The sequence below is a fragment of the Aedes aegypti genome, chromosome 2 (assembly GCF_002204515.2).
Source record: "Aedes aegypti strain LVP_AGWG chromosome 2, AaegL5.0 Primary Assembly, whole genome shotgun sequence".
Classification (NCBI taxonomy): Eukaryota; Metazoa; Arthropoda; class Insecta; order Diptera; family Culicidae; genus Aedes; species Aedes aegypti.
Window position 1 is genome coordinate 22,028,593 of NC_035108.1, and position 20,902 is coordinate 22,049,494.

The 20,902-nt window shown below is 38.6% G+C and overlaps 1 protein-coding gene across 15 annotated transcripts in view; it reads left to right on the top strand.

Annotated features, from left to right (window-relative positions):
* Window positions 1-19,806, top strand: part of LOC5571277 (myocyte-specific enhancer factor 2) — a 296,538-nt gene extending 276,732 nt beyond the window's left edge. For 11 of the 15 annotated variants that reach the window (XM_021840184.1, XM_021840197.1, XM_021840186.1 and 8 more), the window contains 4 exons: window positions 5,833-5,957; window positions 6,017-6,231; window positions 6,432-6,802; window positions 16,484-19,806. In XM_021840184.1, coding sequence (XP_021695876.1) covers window positions 5,833-5,957; window positions 6,017-6,231; window positions 6,432-6,802; window positions 16,484-16,644 — 872 coding nt within the window. In that variant the 3' untranslated portion in view covers window positions 16,645-19,806. The remainder of the gene's footprint in view (window positions 1-5,832; window positions 5,958-6,016; window positions 6,232-6,431; window positions 6,803-16,483) is intronic. The other 4 variants (XM_021840199.1, XM_021840195.1, XM_021840196.1 and 1 more) reach the window with 4 other exon arrangements.
* The last annotated feature ends 1,096 nt before the right edge of the window (window positions 19,807-20,902 follow it).

Here is a 20,902-nt window from a genome sequence, read left to right on the forward strand (position 1 = left end):
GGCAGTGTAGCAGTATACGATAAACCGATTTTCACGATGTGCTGCAAATCTTGATTCTTACAGAGAGCGATAAGTCAGAGATTCTCTTAATTTTCTCAGAATTCAGTTCCTGTTTTCAACACTAAATAAATTGCACTCGCATTTGATCTAGATGAGCTGAAAGTGATATAGGGGAACTTACGTATTCTCGGCAGCCTAAGCCGATGCCGTGCTTCTTTTGTAATTTTCTCGGACATCAGCAGACAAATTCCGTGTTTGTCTATTTACATTTATGCGTTGCTCAATCATCTATCGATTAACACCGACAGATTTGTCAAAATGCTTTTGGAAACGTTTTTGTAACGCTGCGAACATCCCTTGTCAGTGTAACTATTGTCGGCAGCCTCCACTCTCTTCGGCAACTTTCCCATAACAACTGCTGGTGAATCGCTTCGGCAGCTCCAAATCAGTCGCATTTTGAGGCGTGCTCATTTGAATTGATGACATCTCCGGCGATATCGTTTGTTTAGTCTCGGAAATCTCGCCAGCGGGAAGCGGGCAGAACAAAGAATCATCTGAATGTTTCCACTGATGTGTTTTGATAGAAAAATACTGTGTATTTGGCGTTTGAAATTTAGTTGCCGATAATAGTCGAATGGTGCCGAAGCCGTAAGTCTCCCTAGATTATAGTTTTACTGTTTTCTTAGATTGTTGTACATATTTTTCACAAAACCCTATGTTGATTGTAGGAAAAAAAAATGCCTACCCCGTTTGGCATAATGACGTTTGGCACACAGTCGTTTGCCATAAAGTCATCTAGCATAAAAGACTTTTTTTCATGACAGTTGTTTGGCATGATAGACCCTCCCCTTGGTTATGAGACCTTGCCGCGATGGGAGGGCATAATCCATTAGCCCATATGATGGAAACCAAAGGCGTAACCTGTAGTGGTGGTATCACATTTTGGCACTTTTTACTTAAAGCCGCGTCATAATTCATATGACATAGACGCAATAATATTTCGGATGTGATCCAACGGACATTCTGCGTTATTGATAGAATTGATGCCCATTTCAAACAATTAATCTATTCAAAGTGGACATAAATACTATTGGTGACGATCAGTTTGCCTTTTGCTTACCAGAATGATCCGTAGCCACTCTTACTATTAGCTAGCTAGACACATCGTTATCATGTACGACGTAGGGAATATTACTCTGAGGAAAATGACTACTAGATTCACTGAGTAGAAATAAGTGACGACAATCTTATTTTAATATGGTTTTTACATTGCCATAATAAGAAATAGGGTCGATGTACCAATAGTGGAGGTACTAAGAACGATTGAACTTCATTTAACCGCCTTAATTTAAGAAGCGCAAATAATGCACATGTTGATGTTGTAATGGGAAGTAACGACCATGGACTAGTGCATGAGTTCATTATCTGACGTGTTATTTACGTGACCATGGCAACGAATGAATTCGGCACCGCTCAAACGTCAAATTAGTGAACTCGTACATCGGTCCATTGATACACTGTTCCTTTAGTTGCGGTATATTTTTAATTTGAGTTCCTATAGTTGTGGTATCCGTTGTTTTCTTATAGGATCCTCCACTATTGGAACACTTTACCGCAACTATTGGTACAAGCAAGAACAGTCTTAGCAATTTTAGTGATATTTCATAAGTTTTAAAGCAAATTGAACGCTCTTTTCAACTATTCCGTGTATCAACAAGCCAATACGTCGATTGGCAGTGTCGGTTCTGTGGCTAAAGCGAAGTATGCACTTCAACAGAAAAGTAATCTTCTATCTCGATGCGTGGGAAATTTCTTGTAATAAAAAATTCGAGAAATTGTTGAATAGACAAGGAATGTGACTCGTTTCTTTAAGGATATATGAACGTAATGACCAATAAATACTTTTAACAAAAAAAAATGAAATTAACTAGAACTACCGTAATCCGGGGTATCATTGATCAGCGGGATTACATTGATCGGAATGACCCATCTCGTAAAAAGTTCGTATCGCCATTTATTGATGGAACCATTTCAAATTATGAATTGTTCTTCTCTTTCTTATATTCATAAGCTAATGAAAGTGAAGATTTTTGCGTAAATTGCGTTTACCTTATGCGTAAATTTATCAACTTTTTGAAACAATTATTTCAATGGGTGACACTTCCGAACATTCATGTCTCACATAAGTTCTGCAAACAATATGAGCAAGGAGAATGCGGTTCTTACTAAAAATGGCATCGCCGAAAACGATTCCGTTGTCAAAACTTTCATAAGTATGCTCAATTAGGCAACATTAACGAATTACTGTTAAGAATATAAAATTCCCTTAGGAAATTGCCTTCCTTTAGGCGTATTCCGTGGTTCGAGGTGTTTTTAATTTTGAAATAACTTAAAAATTAAATGACTTGTAAGCGTTTGGCCTTCATATTCGGCTTCGGGGGCCATGATTTGAGTAAGTAACGACATTTTCAATATTACTGAACATTGTTTACATAGGTGATCAATGTTACCCCATATCAGCTAAATCAAATAATCGATTAAAACATTTTTTTAAACATTCTTAAATCTTTCAAAAAACAAAATATAGTATAAAGTCACAAGCTATGGGTGGCAGTACTTTTTTTAAACATATAAAATTTGCAACATTTGCATTGTCAAAAGAAATATTTGAGAAATATTCAAAAAAATGATCAATGTTACCCCGGATGACGGTACTACTAAACAGCCTAATTTTGTTAAGACTTGACGACAATTGACATTTAAGACTTAAATGACAAATTATTCAAAACCATTTCGACTAAACAGTATTAGTAATGACACTACTACACTACTATTTCAAACAAATTCTGATGGAGCTGCTGATATTCACAATGCTTCCTTTTTTAAGAAGCAAGGGAATATGGGTATTTTTCAAAAACTACCACGTCACAATACGAATAAAAAACAGTGTTCATGTGGGCACCATAGCCTAGTCCGTCTGAGTATTGGTCCTGGAAGAGGGGAAACTTGGCAAAAGCCAGACCGAGGGTTCAGCCTTGACAAGTTAAGCTGTCAGGCAGCTCCAACTGAATACCAAACAAAAAAAAAGTTATTTAGTATGATAGTCATTTTGCATAATGGTCGTTTGGAATAATTTAAAAATGAAACTGCTGCCGTGGTACAGTTATGTCCGGGATTATATTTAATTTTTAATATCGTGTCATATCTTAGCTGCTGAAAACAAGTTTGTTAAAAATGCACCATGTTGTCCCGGATATTATGGCCCGGCAGTTATGTATAATACGGTTACATAACCGAAGAAGCTTTATTGGATATGATTTTTAGAGATATTAAGATCATTAGTATGTTATATCACATTGGAATGCACGATCGCGAGCAGTTTATCGATCTCCTTTTGCTTGTTGAAAGGAAATTGTACAATTGCAACGATTTGCAGAATTATATCAAGCAGTTATTATGCCAAATGACAATTATGCCAAACGACATTATGCCAAACAGCTATTTTCAAAATAGCATAATTTTCTGCAATTTTCGATATTATCATCGATGAAATGATAAAATTATACTAAAATTTCAAAGCAAAATTTGCAAATGAATATTTTTTCTTCAGAAAACGTCTTTTAAATCCCAAATGGCGGCATTCAGAAAAGTTTTAGAGCATAGGTGTCTTTGGAACATTAGTCAGAAAAATTACAATAAACAAGGCAGAAGTTTTTTTTTCTAGAACGTTTCTTTTGAAAAGGTGTCCGGCCATTTGGCCTAAAGCCGTTTGGCCGAATTACGAAAAAAAAATTGCTTCAACGCTTCGCTGATGTGTAGGATTCATAAGTGCGACCTATTGATTTATTGATTTTCATTATATGGCGGGACATCATGTTTGTCGCTATATAAGTACTCCAAGAGAATTAATAAATCGATCCGTTAATTCAGGACAAACTTGTGAACTTTACACATCTCAAAGCTGATAGTTTGTCTGTCTCTGGGTTACTAACAGTGTGCTAGGGTTTAAAGTGTTTTTGAATGATTTAATCAGAATTTCCTCGTTCTCTAAAATATAGGCTATTCTTTTCAGTTATATTTATAGTTATACTGGCTTGGCAGTAATTTTGCTTATATTTCAATTGGCAATTTTACCTTCTCTAAATATCCGGCAGTTCTAGTAATACTAATTATAACGATTATTTTATGAAATTTTCATACGAGATTTTTCCTTCTTTTGATCATAGAGAAATGTATTTTCAAAGTTATTGGAATTAAGACTTATAACACCATGGAGCCTTATTCAAAAATATTTTTTAGCACAAGGCATGACTTAGGTGAGATGTCATTCTTCTCCAAGATTAAGATTGCAACGTGTGAACTGAACTATGCACCGTTGGTTGTGTATAGCAGTAAACCGAACTACTAACGCAATGCGCAAACTTTTGCTGGTACCTTTCACCGCTAGCAGAGAAGTGAATAATTGCTTACATTTAAGATGTTCTTCTTTCAGCATTGACTGTTTCTTGAGCTAACACTAAAAAGCTAATTATTTGTAAATCAATGTTGATTTATCCTTCTTTAAAGTTCATTACAAATGCATGCTAACTGTACTGCCCATAACCGCAAAACAGTCACATTCGACATTTTTGGCAAATTGGAGTTAATACCATGGAGAGTCATTAAATGACAAATACTTTCGATCAACTTACTGATTGATTGATGATTAAGTTGATCAAAAGTATTTGTCATTTGATGACTCTCCGTGGTATTACCTCCAATTTGTCAAAAATGTCGAATGTGACTGTTTTGCAGTTATGAGCAGCAGTGTTGACCAGACTCATTTCCCCGAAATTCGAATTGTGAAGCCATGAACTGCTATAACTGTGCGTTGTATTCCTGAGATGGAGGGGGAGGTGGTTGGGCTTGAGTGTTGCACATTGGATCCGACAGTTTCGATCTCGGTGGGCCGCAATTCAAGTTTCGGTGAAATGAGTCGCACTCACTCACTCACTCATTTCATTTCACCGAAACTTGAATTGTGGCTCTCTGGGATCAAAATTGATCGATTTTGTGTGCAGTACTCAAGCTTAACCATCTGCTTTTCTATCTTAGGAGGATAGAGCATGGTTGTAGTAGTTCGTGGCTTCGTAGTTCGGAAAATGTTATTTTCGGGGAAATGAGTCTGAACAACACTGATGAGCAGTGTAGTTCACTGTTTTTTTTTCAATTTCGGCCAAATGGCATTCGGCCAAATGACCAGGAACCTTTAAAACTCTCTCTCTCTTTCTTAGTTGCAAGTTATCTAGATCGAATTTATTATCGTCAAACTAATGCTCTAATTGACTTGAGATAATTTGCGGTAGACATCAAACCACTAGAACGTATTTTCCAGAATGCTAGAGATTTTGGCCAACTAAAGTAGGTTTCTACCCCATAGTGTGCCTCCTCTTAATCTTAATATTTTTGAGTTAAACTTTGAGGTTCCATTTTTATGATATGAATTCAGAAAGGTTTACGATTTTTTGTTAATGAGTGCTTTCGAAAAATAAGTTGCACCTAATTCAGCACTATAATTTTCTTCCAGATAAGTTCTACACTACTTCCAGAAATCGATCCAAGTTGCATATTACCGTAGGGACAAAGAAAGCTTTTGAAAAGCGGTTATAACACTTTTGTGGATTTGATTGTTGCTGTTTGTAAAAAATCTAATGTGTTTTGTTTTCTCTAACAAGTTTTGTTTCTCATTGACTCACTCACTTACCGAAGCAAGGTAGTTTGCTGTACTCGAGGCGCATGCAAAGAAAAGCATCCTAATTTGAAATTTCCTCCTTCCATATCCCTACTATCTAGTGCAACATCAAACGATCAAGCAAGGTTCCCCGGGGAGTTCGAATGGGCGGTCATCCAACCTTCGGGTAGTGATACCAACGCCCATGAACCCCACCATCAACACCGACGATCTTTCTTACGTGGAGGTAAGCTTCTGACTCATCATCTCTATTCAAACATTCCAAATTAATTACCATCGTCTCAGCAGCACTCGCGGCAACAATCGTCCAATTTGAACACTCCGGTAGTGGCACTGCAAACGCCCATCCCGGGCCTGTCGAACTACACCACCACGCTCGGTTCGTTCGGCGCGCAGGACTTCTCGATCAATTCCGACCTGAGCATGATTGCCTCGTGGGGTGCGGCAGCCAGCAATGCCCACGCGCAAAATGCCATGAACTCCCTCGGACAGCACTCGAGGTACTTAGTAGACCCCTTCGGCGTAGATTATAGATTATTGCTTCTTAACTCCCTCCCCAAAGCTAACCCACCCCGGATTCCCATCATCCCCGCTGAAACCACCTAATGCCTGCATTATTTCTTCCACTCTCTATAGATTCTTTCTTTTAATTTCTTTCGGTAGTTGGTGTCAAAATTAAAATTGCCTCACACTTACTCAGAATCTTTTTCAGCAGCGGCCTGCCGCATCTGGCCGTACCGAATAGTACACCTCCGCCGTCGACTTCGCCCCTGACGGTGAAGATTAAGGCCGAACCGATTTCGCCCCCACGGGAACACCAGTCCTCCTCGCATCACCACCACCATCACAGTAATCTGAGTGGTTCCGGTGGAGGTGGAGGCGGCGGCGGTGGCCCTGGTGGAAGTGGTGGGGCAAACGGCCAACAGAACAACAATCAGCTCACGGTGACGTCGATGGCCCAGGTGGGAGGTCACAGTAATTCCCAATCGGTGGCGCTCGGTAGCAGTTTGAACCATTCGCATCTGATACATTCGAGGCCCTCGTCGACGGGGCACCTGACGCCGACGCCAGGTGAGTTGTTTGAGGCGGGCAGGTTTGCAGGAATTAGTGAATAATACGGAATTTCAATGATTTTGGTAACTCGAAGCGAACAAGATTTTCTAAGCGTGAGCTTAGACAGAATTTCTTTTTTTTTTAACAAGGGGGAAATCTGCAAACAGACGCCTGAGAAGGTAACTCAGGGAGTGTGCGGATGCCGCACCAACGACGACCCACTAAAACCAGCCAATGTACTGTATTTGAACAATTATTGTTTAATTGCTCAAGTGGTGTACAGAGTGCGCACCTTCGGCCTCAGACCCTTATATCCTCAGAACCACCTTACGGTATTTCTTCGGGGAGGGACCAGTGCATATAGCACTCAAAACATGTAGCAGAAGTAGCCCAGGAAAACTGCTTCACCTAGTCGACTTAAACAATGTTACATGGAACCAGCTTCGGCAGGGCTATCCTCTGCAGCTAACATTTGGATGGCGCGCCATAGGCGCTACAATTCTAGCATAATGTAAAAGTGAACATTTTGGATCAATGTGCGACCTGAGTAACAAGTCCATTAAACGACTTGAAATATTCTAGATTGTAAAAAATCTGAAGATTAGATTGGTTAGGGTAAAGAGAGCCTATAGCTCATTAGGGGCGGTCCAGTTATTACGTAAGACTATTTTTGGGATTTTTCAATCCTCCTCGAGCATAGTCCACGTCTCATGCCCAAAGAGAACTACCGGTCTTATGAGCGTTTTGTACATCGTGCATTTGGTGTGGGGTGAATCTTTCTTGACCGCAGCTTCTTCTGGAGTCCATAGTAGGCACGACTTCCACTGATGATGCGCCTTCGTATTTCCCGACTAACATTGTTGTCAGCCATCAACAAGGATCCGAGGTAGACGAACTCGTCCACCACCTCGAAGGTATCCCCGTCTATCGTGACACTGCTTCCTAAGCGGGCCCTGTCGCGTTCAGTTCCGCCTACCAGTATGTACTTTGTTTTCGACGCATTCACCATTAGTCCGACTCTTGTTGCTTCGCGTTTAAGGCGGGTGAACATATTTGCCACCGTTTCAAATTTTCTCCCAATAATATGCATGTCGTCCGCGAAGCAAACAAATTATCCGGATCTCGTGAAAATCGTACCTCGGCTGTTAAGTCCGGCTCTCCGCATGACACCTTCAAGCGCAATATTGAGCAACAGGCACAAAAGTCCGTCGCCCTGTCGTAGTCCCCGCCGAGACTCGAACGAACTGGAGTGTTCGCCCGAGATCTTCACGCAGTTTTGCACACCGTCCAACGTTGCTCTAATCAATCTTGTGAGCTTCCCGGGAAAGCTGTTCTAGTCCATGATCTTCCATAGCTTTACACGGTCAATACTGTCGTATGCCGCCTTGAAATCGATGAACAAATGGTGCGTAGGGACCTGGTACTCACGGCATTTCTGGAGGATTTGCCACACGGAAATGATCTGGTCGGTTGTCGTGCGGCCGTCGATGAAACCTGCTTGATAATTTCCCATGAACTCATTTGCTATAGGTGATAGACGACGGAAGAGAATGTGGGATAGCACTTTGTAGGCGGCGTTTAAGATAGTGATTGCACGATAATTTTAACACTCCAGTTTGTCGCTCTTTTTGTAGATAGGGCATATAACGCCGATGCAGACAAGCGGCCAACCTGTCCGGGCCCATCTTGATGAGTTCGGCTCCGATAACATCCTTGTCAGCGGCCTTGTTGGTCTTGAGCTGTTGAATGGCATCCTTAACTTCCCTGGAGCTGGTTGGTTTCCACTGTCCGCTGTGCTGACGTAGCCATCGCCTTCGCTGTCCTGACCTTCTGTGCCTGTGTTCTCTGCGCCATTCAGGTGTTCATCGTAGTGCTGCTTCCACCTTTCAATCACCTCGCGTCCGTCCGTCAAGATACTCCCATCCTTATCCCGGCACATTTCAGCTCGCGGCACAAAACCTTTGCGGGATGTGTTGAGCTTCTGATAGAACTTCCGCGTTTCTTTCTTGAGAACGGTACAGCAACTCCATCTCTTGGCATTCCACCTCTTCCAGGCGGCGCTTTTGGTCCTGGAATAGGCCGGTTTGCTGTTTCCGCTTCAGTCTGTATCGTTCCAAGTTTTGTCGCGTACCATGCTGTAGCATTGCAACTCACGCTGCATTCTTCTCCTCTGGTTCAGACATAGCGAGTGCCAATTGGTCAACTCGTGACTGATTCTATTCGAGATACTATAAAGGTTGGACGATTGCCTTTAATAATTAATCCAAGATCTGTACTACTTAAGTATTCCATTAGACTAGAGCCTCTCACATTGATATCTGAGCTGCCCCAGATAATGTGATGAGCATTGGCATCACTGCCCACAATTCGCGGAAGGCATTGTGTTAAGCAGTGTACGACAACTTGTCATCTGTTAGGGATGGTTCATCGTGCGGTAAATATATCGAACAATAAACGTATTTCTTATTGAGGTCACCAACAGAAACATCGATCTACAATAATTTTGTGCCAATTTTCGGATTTCCTTACAAAGTAGGCCAATATCGTATGGATGGGTCGGAAATTGGTGCTGGATCGAAAATTGGTGCTTTACCCCTATATACATGTCTGGAAGTTAACTCAGAAATGAGTATAGCAACGATTGCGTTATTAACGAGCACGCATGCACGAGGCATGGTTCGCGAGTTTGCCATTTCATGGTTACTGAAAGTAGCAAAAACTGGTTCCATAAGGTGACACTAGATAGGGATCTTTAGTCGACAATTTCCATTATTATTTCGCACGGATCAAACACAACTACAGTGTTTCTAACTGAATCATCATAAGCCATCAATGTATTTTAACTCTTTCTGCATGCACTATTTAAAATAGCGCAACATAACGGACACTAGCTGCTTTTGAGTTAAAGATTATCTATATTACTGTGGTTCAATATTGAATAGCTTCAATCAAATACCCTTTTCATCCTCATGCGCGATAACGCAGTCAACATTTTGGTTGGTATAACTTTTGTTATACATCATTCTATATGAATCAATTCAATCGTATAGAATGCACGAAAAGGCTATATACCTACCAAAGTGGAGGCTATATGCGTACTTGGCACGACTTTTTCGGACTTTCTGCGATCAGATATACGATGCCACAAAATTTGGATGAAAATAAAAAAAAAGTTTCCAGAGAGTCTCGAACACGGGACCTCTGGATCAGGAATCGGACACCTTACCACTGTACCACCAAGGGATACTTATCCGCTAGATGATTATTTGCCAATGTTAATACATGTTTCATGGACAGCGACACATACTTTGTTGTTCTTTGAGGCCCATCGTCAGCAGATAGACGAAATTTGGGTGGAAATTTTTGCTAAGTTATTGCGATTTCATACGATGCTTACTGGATTGATATATGATCTGTCAGTTTATATAACATGCAACATTCTATGTTGCACTATTTACGACATGTTTTGTTATCAACATAGATTGTCGTTTATGATTCGTTTTGGGGATTTATATACAACTTGTATTGACATTGATAACGCTTAATATGTCATCTTATGCAATTCTGATTTTGGACGCATGAATATGTGATTTTGGATGCACATTCTTATACGATACGTGGTTCACTGGGAAAAATATTAAACCGTGTGTTTTACAATGTTGCATAACCCTAGTAATATGGTTTTATTTCTAATGTGAAAAATTTGTTCTTCATTTTAAAACCATAATTTAAAAAATCACCTAAGTCAATTTTTTGATTTTTTGATGATTGGTGCTATAGAATTGACTTTTCTTCTACCAAGGGGGTGAAAATTTACCCCAACTACCATGGGTCCCAAAAAAAAATTGGAAGTGCAACTTAGAACATGCATATCTTTGTCGTTTTCGAAGAGATTTTATTTTTTTTTCAGCGATGGAACCGGACACTATTCAAGATTAATGTTCGTTTTTGGGGGTTTGAAATGGATGCCGTGTACCCAAAATTATTAAGCAAAGGACACTTCCTAGTTTTTTGAAAAACGCATGTTTTTCACAAATTCATCAATAAAACCAAGTTTAGAACGATGACGTGTATTTTTTTCGACATTGATTTGCTTGTTTGAGTACAGTGAACATGTTTGAGCAGAAATTTTAATTTTCGATTACACTCAACATTTTTGTAACTCAAATTATGACGAGAAACCCTATTTTCTAAACCACTTTGTCTGTAATTCAAAATTCAAAGCTATGACATATCTATAGTTTTTTCGACATGGAATTCATTGTGAAAGTCAATTGAACATGTTTGAGTAAAACAATGAATTTCCGATAAGGGATGGTACACAAATTATGTCACGCTAAATTTCAACTTTTTGACCCACTCCCCCCCCCCCCTTTGTCACGTTTTTTGTATGGGTCCTCCGAAAATTCTGTAAGGCTTGTCACGCTTGGCTTGACCCCCCCACCCCCTTGGAGCGTGACGTAATTTGTGCATGATCCCTAACACTCATTTTTTTTTCTCAGGAAACCACACGAAAAACGTATTGCCTGAGCTTTTTTGTCTGTAAATCAATACTGAAGGCTATGATATGTAGTTTCTTCGGCACGAATCTACTTGTAGTAGTCAAGTGAACATATTTGAACAGAGATAGAAACTTTAGGCTACACTCAAAATTTCTTTTACCTAAAATATCGTAATATTAATAAAAACCATATTTTTACCCGTTTGCCTGTAACTCTAAATTCAAAGCGATGATAAATAGTTTTTCCGACATCTAATTGATCGTTACAGTCGAATAAACATGTTTGAGTGAAAACATAAATTTCCGATAACACTCACAATTAATTTTACTCAGGAGCTTGAGCTTAATTAAATATTTCGATCTTTACCGAAATATGTTCATTTGACTTTGTAGCAATTCTTAATGAATCGGAAATTCATTGTTTTACTCAAACATGTTCACTTGACTTTCACAATCAATTCCATGTCGACAAAACTATATATAATCGCTTTAAATTTTGAACTAAGGCTGTAAAAGCAAAGTGGTAAAAAAAATAGTTTTTTTTTTTGTTATATATTTTGAGTGTAATCGAAAATTAAAATTTTTGCTCAAACATTTTCACTATACTCAAACAAGCAAATCAATGTCGAAAAAACTACAAGTCATCGCTTTAAATTTTGTTTTATTGTTGAATTTGTGAAAAAATGCGTTCTTCGAAAAACTAGGAAGTGCCTTTTACTTAATAATTTTGGGTAGACATATCTATTTCAATAACCCAAAAATTAACATCAATCTTGAATAGTGTCTGGTTCCATTGCGGATTTTTTTTTTAAATCGTTTGGAAAACTATATAGATATGCATGGTCAAAGTTGCACTTCCTACTCTCTGAGGGGGGTTGGGTGTACAGGTGTTAAGCATACTCACGTTCTGCATAGTAAATTTTGACCATTTTTGTGAGCATTTAATAGTATGCAAGGTGAGACAGTTTAGCCATCTCAAGGAAAAGTCGATAAAAGAACTGAACATATTTTGAATTCTTCTGCTTTTGCATGATTTCCAACAATTTTTAGATAAATATACTAGATTGGCATGATATTCGTTGTCTCATAAAATTCACGAATCAATGAATGATTTTTCAAAATATGTCATTTTCTAGTCGATTTTTTACTGATAGGGTGATTTGAGCACCCTAATTTTGATTGTGAAATTATCTCATATGATCTTAACATTCAACTATTTTTTTCATTACACTGGAAAATTATTAGTATTCATCAACACTTAGTGTAAAAATATTAAATTGTAAAGAACAATTCATCATCATCATTCTAAAATGATGAAACTGAAAAAAAAAACCATAATAGTTATTTAGGCAACAAGTTGCAAAATGATGATTTTTTAAGCACGAGTTGTACATTTTCCAACGAGGCTCGCCGAGTTGGATAAATACAACGAGTGCTGAAAAAACCAAGTTTTGCAATGAGTTGCCTACAACATTTTTTGCTATTTCGAAAAATGTTATTTCAGCTGGATGAACTCTAAAAGCACAAACAAACATTTCAAGAGAACCCACATGAGCACACATCCATGCTTTGTATCAATTCAGTATTTTTCAATCACGTAGGCTGTGATACAGTAGTATCTACCCATAAATGTCACAAGTTCTCACGCTCCCAGCATAGCACAAATGTTGGACTATTCGATTCCAAATCAGAATCGCCAGTCTGTGTGGGGTCGTCCATAAATCACATGGCCATTCATGGGGAGTGGGAAGCTTTGGCCAATGATCATGTATGGACAAATGACCACGTGGAGGAGGGGGGTGGCCTGGAATTCCAAAAAACTGATCACGTGGTTAATGGACAGCCCCTATCGGAATCAGATCGCACAACGGATCTAGAATCAGATGCAATTATGCTTATTCTGCGCGGCATGTGAGGCGAGACGAGTCGAATGAGGGACAATTGTCGACTCGCTTCCATTGGATTAACATTAGTCGCCTCACATCAACCGAGGTGAGAACGACTCATCTCGACTCACTCGCCGCGCAAATAATCACAAATGACATGAAGAGACTGGGTTGTTCGGTTAATGCTTACCAAAACAATACTGAAAAGTGCTACTTTTCAGCACCGAAAAGAGTGCACTTTTCAGCACTGTTTTTTCAGTAGGAAAAGTAGGCCGTTATGTTGATCAACTTCTCAATGAAAAGTTGATTGATTTGCAACGGAATTGCAAAAAACAATTTTACAAAATTGAAATTTTATGCAATTAGGTTTTGTTCACATTTTGTTCACACACGGTGTTTTAAATGTTCATTTTGAAATATTTCAGCTTAGTATTTGCTGAAGTATTGAAATGAAATTTTATTGAAATCTTCCTTTCAATTTTCTGCAGCTACCATTAATAGAATGGCTACTCCAAACTAAGTAGTTTGTTTATGAATGAAATCTTTATAGAATGCACAAAAATTGGGCCTTTTTATATAATCATATTTTAGCTTTCATGACAAAACCCACTTTTAGGTGGTTGAATGCTACACTCAAGATATAGTCTCCATTTGATCTATGTGCAAACCTACATGTAATGGGGGTTTGCAAATGGAATGTATGTGCGAATCTAATGCATCATAGCCAAGCTTTATTCACATAAAAATCATAATGGCTAAACATGTGATCGTTTAACCAGGCACAAACTTTTCAAGAACTACATTGATCTTTCAAATTAATTCCAGATGCTATTTTTCATATTTCTTAGGTCTGAAAGCAACCAGAGAAACACTGTTGTTTCCTGAATCAAAGATATTTCAGCTATGATCACAAACAAATTCCTCCTTGTGTGCAAGTGTTGACAACGATTGAAAATTATTTGTAAATTTGATGAAATATGACTGATTTAGGTCTGCACATACCTCGAATGTGACTCAAATGACATGTATGCGCTGAACAAATGTAATGTATTTTATGAGAATATCATGAGTATATTGTACAAATGAATTCAATATAAGCATTGATGACCGTACAATTCGTAGTTGCTACTCCGTGATTGACCAGAATAATCGAAATTGCACAAGGAACCAAAAGATGTAGCTTGGAAGCAGCTTTCCATCTTCAATACTTTCGAGAACTCCAGATATTGAAAAGTCAATAACGGCGCCGGTCATCGAGGAAGGGAAGGATTGTTAGTGTGACATCCATTGTTACTAGAGACCGAGATCACCTCTGCATCTCCATGGTTGTCATGGGAAGGAGGTTTATTAGTGGGCAGGGATCATAGCTGCATGATCAGGATTCACCTTGGAAAGTGATGCGATTCATGCAACCTCAGTTCAAAAAATCAGCTATAAGTACTCTAAAGACAACATAAACATACAATAAGTCAACTCTTTTAGCGTTGAACCATTGAAAGGTTATTTTTTAAAATGATGAAAATCAGGTAAAAGGAAAGATATGGTTTTTTTTTTATCTTAATGTACAAGAGTCTATGTCGACACTTACAGTGACGAAATATCCATATATTGTTAAGTTAATTCATTTAAATAACATCCCCACGATTGTCATAATAAATAGATGTTCCATAATATATCTTACATTTAAAATAAAAGCATGAAACGAGCTCACCAAATTGATCATCATCCATCCTTGATTGAGGAGCTGGAACTACTTTAATCAGAATGCTCGTTTCACAAAACGAAAATATCACTCCGGCGACGCGAGAAACTAAACTCGATTGCACTCTGAACGCGCGCAAACTAAAACGAGAAAAAAAAACTCCGGTGAAAAGGAAACGAAATCAAAACCCAAACCCCCGACAACACGAATCTAGAGATCCAGACAGCCGCTCAAGCAGAAAACCTTATCGATTAGTCACCACCAGCGAGCGAGCATTCGATCAAGCCCTTAGCCCGATCCGCTGTCCGGCTCTCGAGACCCGTGCACCCGAAAATTTTCGGTCCGGCCACGATGCATCTTCACCGTCTGCTTTAGCTTTAACGAAACACCCAGCAGAACGCGTGCAGAATAACCGTTTCATTTTCACTATAGACACATTTTTTCACAAACTGCACCAACCGTTTCATTGGTTTCACCAGCCGAATCTAGTAATTTGCGGTGACGATAAAAACGTGACAGATAAATTTTCAAAACATCCGTTCGCGCGCGCTCTATATGGTACAAATGAATTCAATATAAATGATAAACTGAGCAATGTATGTGTAACTTCACAATGTGCAGTGCACATGTATCTAAGGAAGCCTTTTTCTTGAGTGTATATTAAAATTTTAAAATCATGTGCATCATATGAATTGTTATTTGCGAGCTGTAAGAAATATGAGCGTAAAACGATACTTTTGAATTGCTCTTATTGGGAATCAATTCTAGTTTGTCTGTTCCAATGTCATATGCTCTAAGTCGCCGTCCACAAATTACGTAAAACTCAAAAGAGGGAGGAGATAGGCTCAAGCATTATCACTCATACCAAATTTTGAAAATTTTCATACAAAATGCGGATTGAAAATTTCCAATTTAAGCGTTACATAATAAATGGATACCGTCTAAGGGATCACTCAAATATTATGTAACGCTAAAATAGGAAATTTTAGACCCCCTACCTCTCCCACGAAACTCTGTATGAAGAATTTTATTTTTTTGTATGAAATGTAACATTTCGGTGAACATCTTCCCCTATAGCGTTACGTTATATTTGAACGTCTATAAGGAGTGAGAATGATTCATTTTGTATACATTACCCATAAACGTGTAGTCAAATTACGAAAGTTTTTCAAAAATCAATCAGGACGCCCGAACCCCAACGACTTTATAAAAACTCAAAATTTGTAAATTTTTCAACTCCGTGTACATGTTTGTACGAAGGAATCTTCATAACTCCCAACAAAAACTTTTGATAAAATTCATCTATTGTTGGTATATTCAGAGTAAAGATCGTTTACAAGTTATCACATTATAAATTGTGGTTGATTTTGTTTGTAGGACGTATGATCATTCCATCCTAAACACTAAACTATTATGAATATATATGCCACAAACTGTCGTTTAACTCCAAAACAAAAGTGAACATTGTTTCTCGAAAATTATTGCCGATAAATGGACCATGAATCGTATAATATTGAAAGAATACTCTCATAGAATTTCAGGACTGAATACAGAATATCGGACTACGCCTATTCCCTCTCAAAGAACGGATCAAATGAAAGTAATCCTAGGTTCCCCTCTGTTCGCAGGCTCGGTTACACCCACCAACGCGCCCTCGCCGGTCGACATCAGACACCTCGGCGGCGGTGGCCACCTGCCCGACTACGACTCCCCGGTCGGTGCCAGCAATGCTCATAAAAGACCCAGAATATCCGAAGGATGGGCCACATAGCCCTCGAAGGGCGGAGGCAGCGGCGGCGGTTCATTAATGTCCAACGGTAGTCATCATCATCACCATCAACAGCAACAACAGCAACAGCAGCAGTGTTCCTATCTGGACGATAACTCGAACCAGATTCAGATGAGTGGCAACGGAAGTGAGAATGACTACAGTAGGAAGCTGCAGCAGCAACAACAGCAACAACAGCAACGAGTATCCTCGTCGCAGCATCTCCATCCGTTCTACCACAGCGCGAGTGTCAATAATAATAGCAACAGTAATCATAGCAGTGTCGGAGGTTATCCGAGCCAATCCACCTCGCCGTACAACAACAATAATAGCAACCACAGTAACAACAGCGGCGGACATCACCATTCGCCTTCGCCAGTCGGAGCAATGGGCCATATGCAACAGCAACAGCAGCAGCAACATTACTGAAGGACCTTTTCCAACCATTGAGGATTGTGATTCTCGGTTACTGACCCCGAAGACTCACCACAAAGAGCATAAGATTCATATTCAGAAGAGATTTCTTTTCGACATTTTTTTTTGGTTTAGGCGGGAGTGTGTAGTTGTAAGTATGCGCGTTTGTTTGTATATTGAATGTACTGTTTGCGTATGGCATAGAATGTAAGAGAAAGTGCTGCACCAGCCACATCTTAACTTATTGCATAAAACGAGTTTCTTTTGGGTTAAGCACGTTTTGGGGGGTGGCTTTGTTTTCAAATACTGTTAAATATTTTTGAAAATTAATTTCAGTTCCTGTTTCAGTGCTCTACTGAAGACACGAAAGGGTTAAAGTCTAATTACCATACTGCCCACACTCGTATAACAGTCCCATACGTATAGCAAATCCCATAGAATATGAGATTGTTATATAAATGTGGGCAGCATACAAAATAATTTGTTGTTTTTTTCAGATTCAGTTATGAAATCCCAAACAAATTTACCAAAAACTTTAAATTGAATTTGGTTAAGGTCTTATCAGAAAACAAGTCTAACTCCAATTCACTTATCTTACAATTGTACATAGAGAGAGTCTCCCAATCGGGAAGACATGTTTTTTTTTCTTTTCAAAGTTAGTTTCTAGCATAATTGTGTATCGTTTTAGATTTCATTTTTCATTTGGATAAGTGCAATACTATTGTTTTAAAGTTCACAGGACAGGAACTACTCAACCGAAAAGAACCAGCTTTCCCGTTGGTGAAACAAAAAGATCAGTCAATTTGTCGATGTAGAACAGAAGTACTAGATTGGCGACGATGAGCGTACCAGAATTACTACGCTAAAATCTGATATAAATATAGCATAATTTGTATTGAATGGAAGAGTAAAAGCTAGAGGAAGTACTGAGGAAAGCTAGGGAAACCGCGATTTCCCCTAATGGATGTGGTGTTTCACAACAGTAAGTGTTGCTGTGTTCTTTTTAGGTTAAAGAAAAACTCAGAAAAATCCAAAACGGTAGTGTGCAAACTAGTGTCATTCAAGGATTACATTTGTCTATTACTTATCTGTTTACATGTGAGATATGTTTGATGTACCAGAATGTAAACCAATACAATTAATACTAGGAAACACGTGCGTGTATGAGTGTCGTAAGGAACATTTGTGTGCGAGGAAATCCTGCAGCAGACTCGAAAGCAGTTGAAGGTTCAAAACCTGTCCCGGAGCAAAAATCTTGCACGTGTTAATCGTTCAAACCTGTCACAATAATATTACCGATTCTAGTACGTCACTCGCGACCGTTGGGTGCCAAGAGATAGTCATTATTTACAGTTACACAATTCAGAGGAAAGAATAAGAAGAGTCTCGCACTCGCCCTACCTAACCTGACTCTACTCTAGTGCAAAGAAGCCTTTCAAAGTGCGTCACAATCATTTCCCACTGGGATAAAAACATTAACATGAGAAGAAAAACGGATTTCACAAGAATGAAGATGATACGTTGAGGTGTGTGACGTAATAGATTGCCATCTAGCACGCTCGCCAATCGTGTCAGCTAGAAAAAAAAAACAAGAATCAAGATGATACTCATAAGCTTAGAAGAAGAGAAATAGTATCTGGATCGGATCTGCGGCGCGTGGCAACGCGTTATTTGAACAAATCCACATATCATTCGGAAAGAAGAGATTTCCGTGTCCGGTGCGTTGCTACCTATGTGTCGAATAACGCAAATCCGATTGAACGTGTAGTTGTTTGCGAGAATAAGCGCGAAAGAATGAGAGAATAGAGAGGATCTGCGCGACTTTTATTCGTTAGGTAAGAGGTTCAAATTGAGCAGTGCAACAGCCCCAGAATGGAATCAACTCTCAACTATAACAAACAATTAAGAGAAACCTGAGAAAAAACTAGGTAAAACATAGTTTGTGTGCCATTAATAGGATTACGTACCAGAGAAATAAATCATGTATATTTTTAAACACAGAAAGAGTCCAGTAACGGCAAAGTATGGAAGCATTAATTTTAGACAAGAGTTTTCTTCCGTTTTCACCTACACGCCTCTTACATGATCTAGTACTGCAATGCAAACTGCTGACGTCAAGTTAATTTACAGTAGCATCCAAGCTCGAGTACTTTGGAGATAGATTATTAGAATGCCTTCCGTTCATTTATTTTCTAGTGTTGTCACATGATTCGATTCAAATTCTAGTACTGCGTAGCAAGACCAAACCCACAGGAAGGAAACAACGTAATAGAGCGTAGCGGAACTGAAAAATCTATTTATTTCAGCCTACAATTTTGAGTTTGTTACAGATTTTGAATACTTTTCCGGTTAAAAGTGGTTTGCTGAAATTAGATGAAGAAAAAGCGTAATATATTTGAAGGAAATATTCCTACACAATATACTGTATAAATTATAGAAACAAGCGAGAGTGAAACTGCAAGCGTGTTCTGGATCACAGAGCAGAAACCCAGAACCACACAGGCCAAATATTAGCGAGCGTTTGAATGAATATATGAAGAAAATATGTAATTCTGTGAGCGAAATCATCAGCAGTGCTGCAGCAACAGAAAAGAGACGGCAGATCACATACAATACGTAGATGGTATCGGTTTTTGCTCTTTCTGTTTTATTCTAGCAGATTAGTTGACTTCTAGTTTAAATTTCCTTTTTTTCCAGTCATAGGTTTATAAAGTCTTAATTTGAAATAAAAGAAAATGACTTTTACATTGATTTTGTGTTACTTTTTGGTTTTATTTTTGTTCATTTTTCGAAATCCCTTTATTTTCTCTTTGGTTGTTTGAAAGAAAACTACGTTTGTAACAATAGTAGTTAGTAGCAAATTATCTACGTTGCTGGGATGAGATAGGGTTAAATCAAATTGTAGTCCAACATAGATGAATCACGCACTAAATTGTAGTAGAAGAAATCCATCCAAATAACAGCGCGTACACAAAATAGCATTAATGAATTACAAGACATCTTCCTTTGCGAAGAATCGTAGAAATTGTTAGGTGGTTTGGCAGCAACCGAAAGAAAAATTCTCTAACATCCAACTAACGCCACCAGATTGTTTCATTTTCGAACACTCACTGTGAACGCTAACAGGAAATACGATCTTTAGGTTCGACTTCCTAGTAATTAAAATTCACGAAATACCACTTGGATGCCTATATTTGAACTAATCTGATCCTTATACAAACAAACTGGTGAAACTAACACAATATTGATAATCCTTTTCTACTCGATACGCGGATCGGACATTAACCAAGTGATCAAGAAGCTATAACGCATGCACTAGATCTTTACCAATAGAATCCTGAAAGAAATTGAAATAATTAAATCGACCAGAACCTATAATCGACCCCTCCAGGACGGAGAAAGTAGGAAAAGTAACCTAAAACAAACCAACCAAAAATGGAAAAGAACGTAAAAAAAAACTGATGAAAAAAAAAAGAAAAGAAAATATAAATGTTAATTATTACCTCCACTTTGTAGATGCCTTAAACACAGTGCCTATGTAAGTAATCAAGAGAAGAAACATGACCGATTGAAACAAAATAACAAAGACAGTTAAAAACAACTGCGAGGAAGCGGATAGGACACAACAATTACGAATCCTGACAGGTAACATACCTATAGAATTAGAGCCCTTAATGTGTAGTGCTTGAACGATTCGCTACACGTTAGCGGTGAGATACGATGATCGGAAGTAGTACGCCGTGTTCTGAGAGAATTAGGGTAAACCAGAGGATGGCTACATGAAAACCGAATTTGGTAATTTTTAATCCGACTAGAGTTTGTATCCTTTGACGTATACGCGTATTTC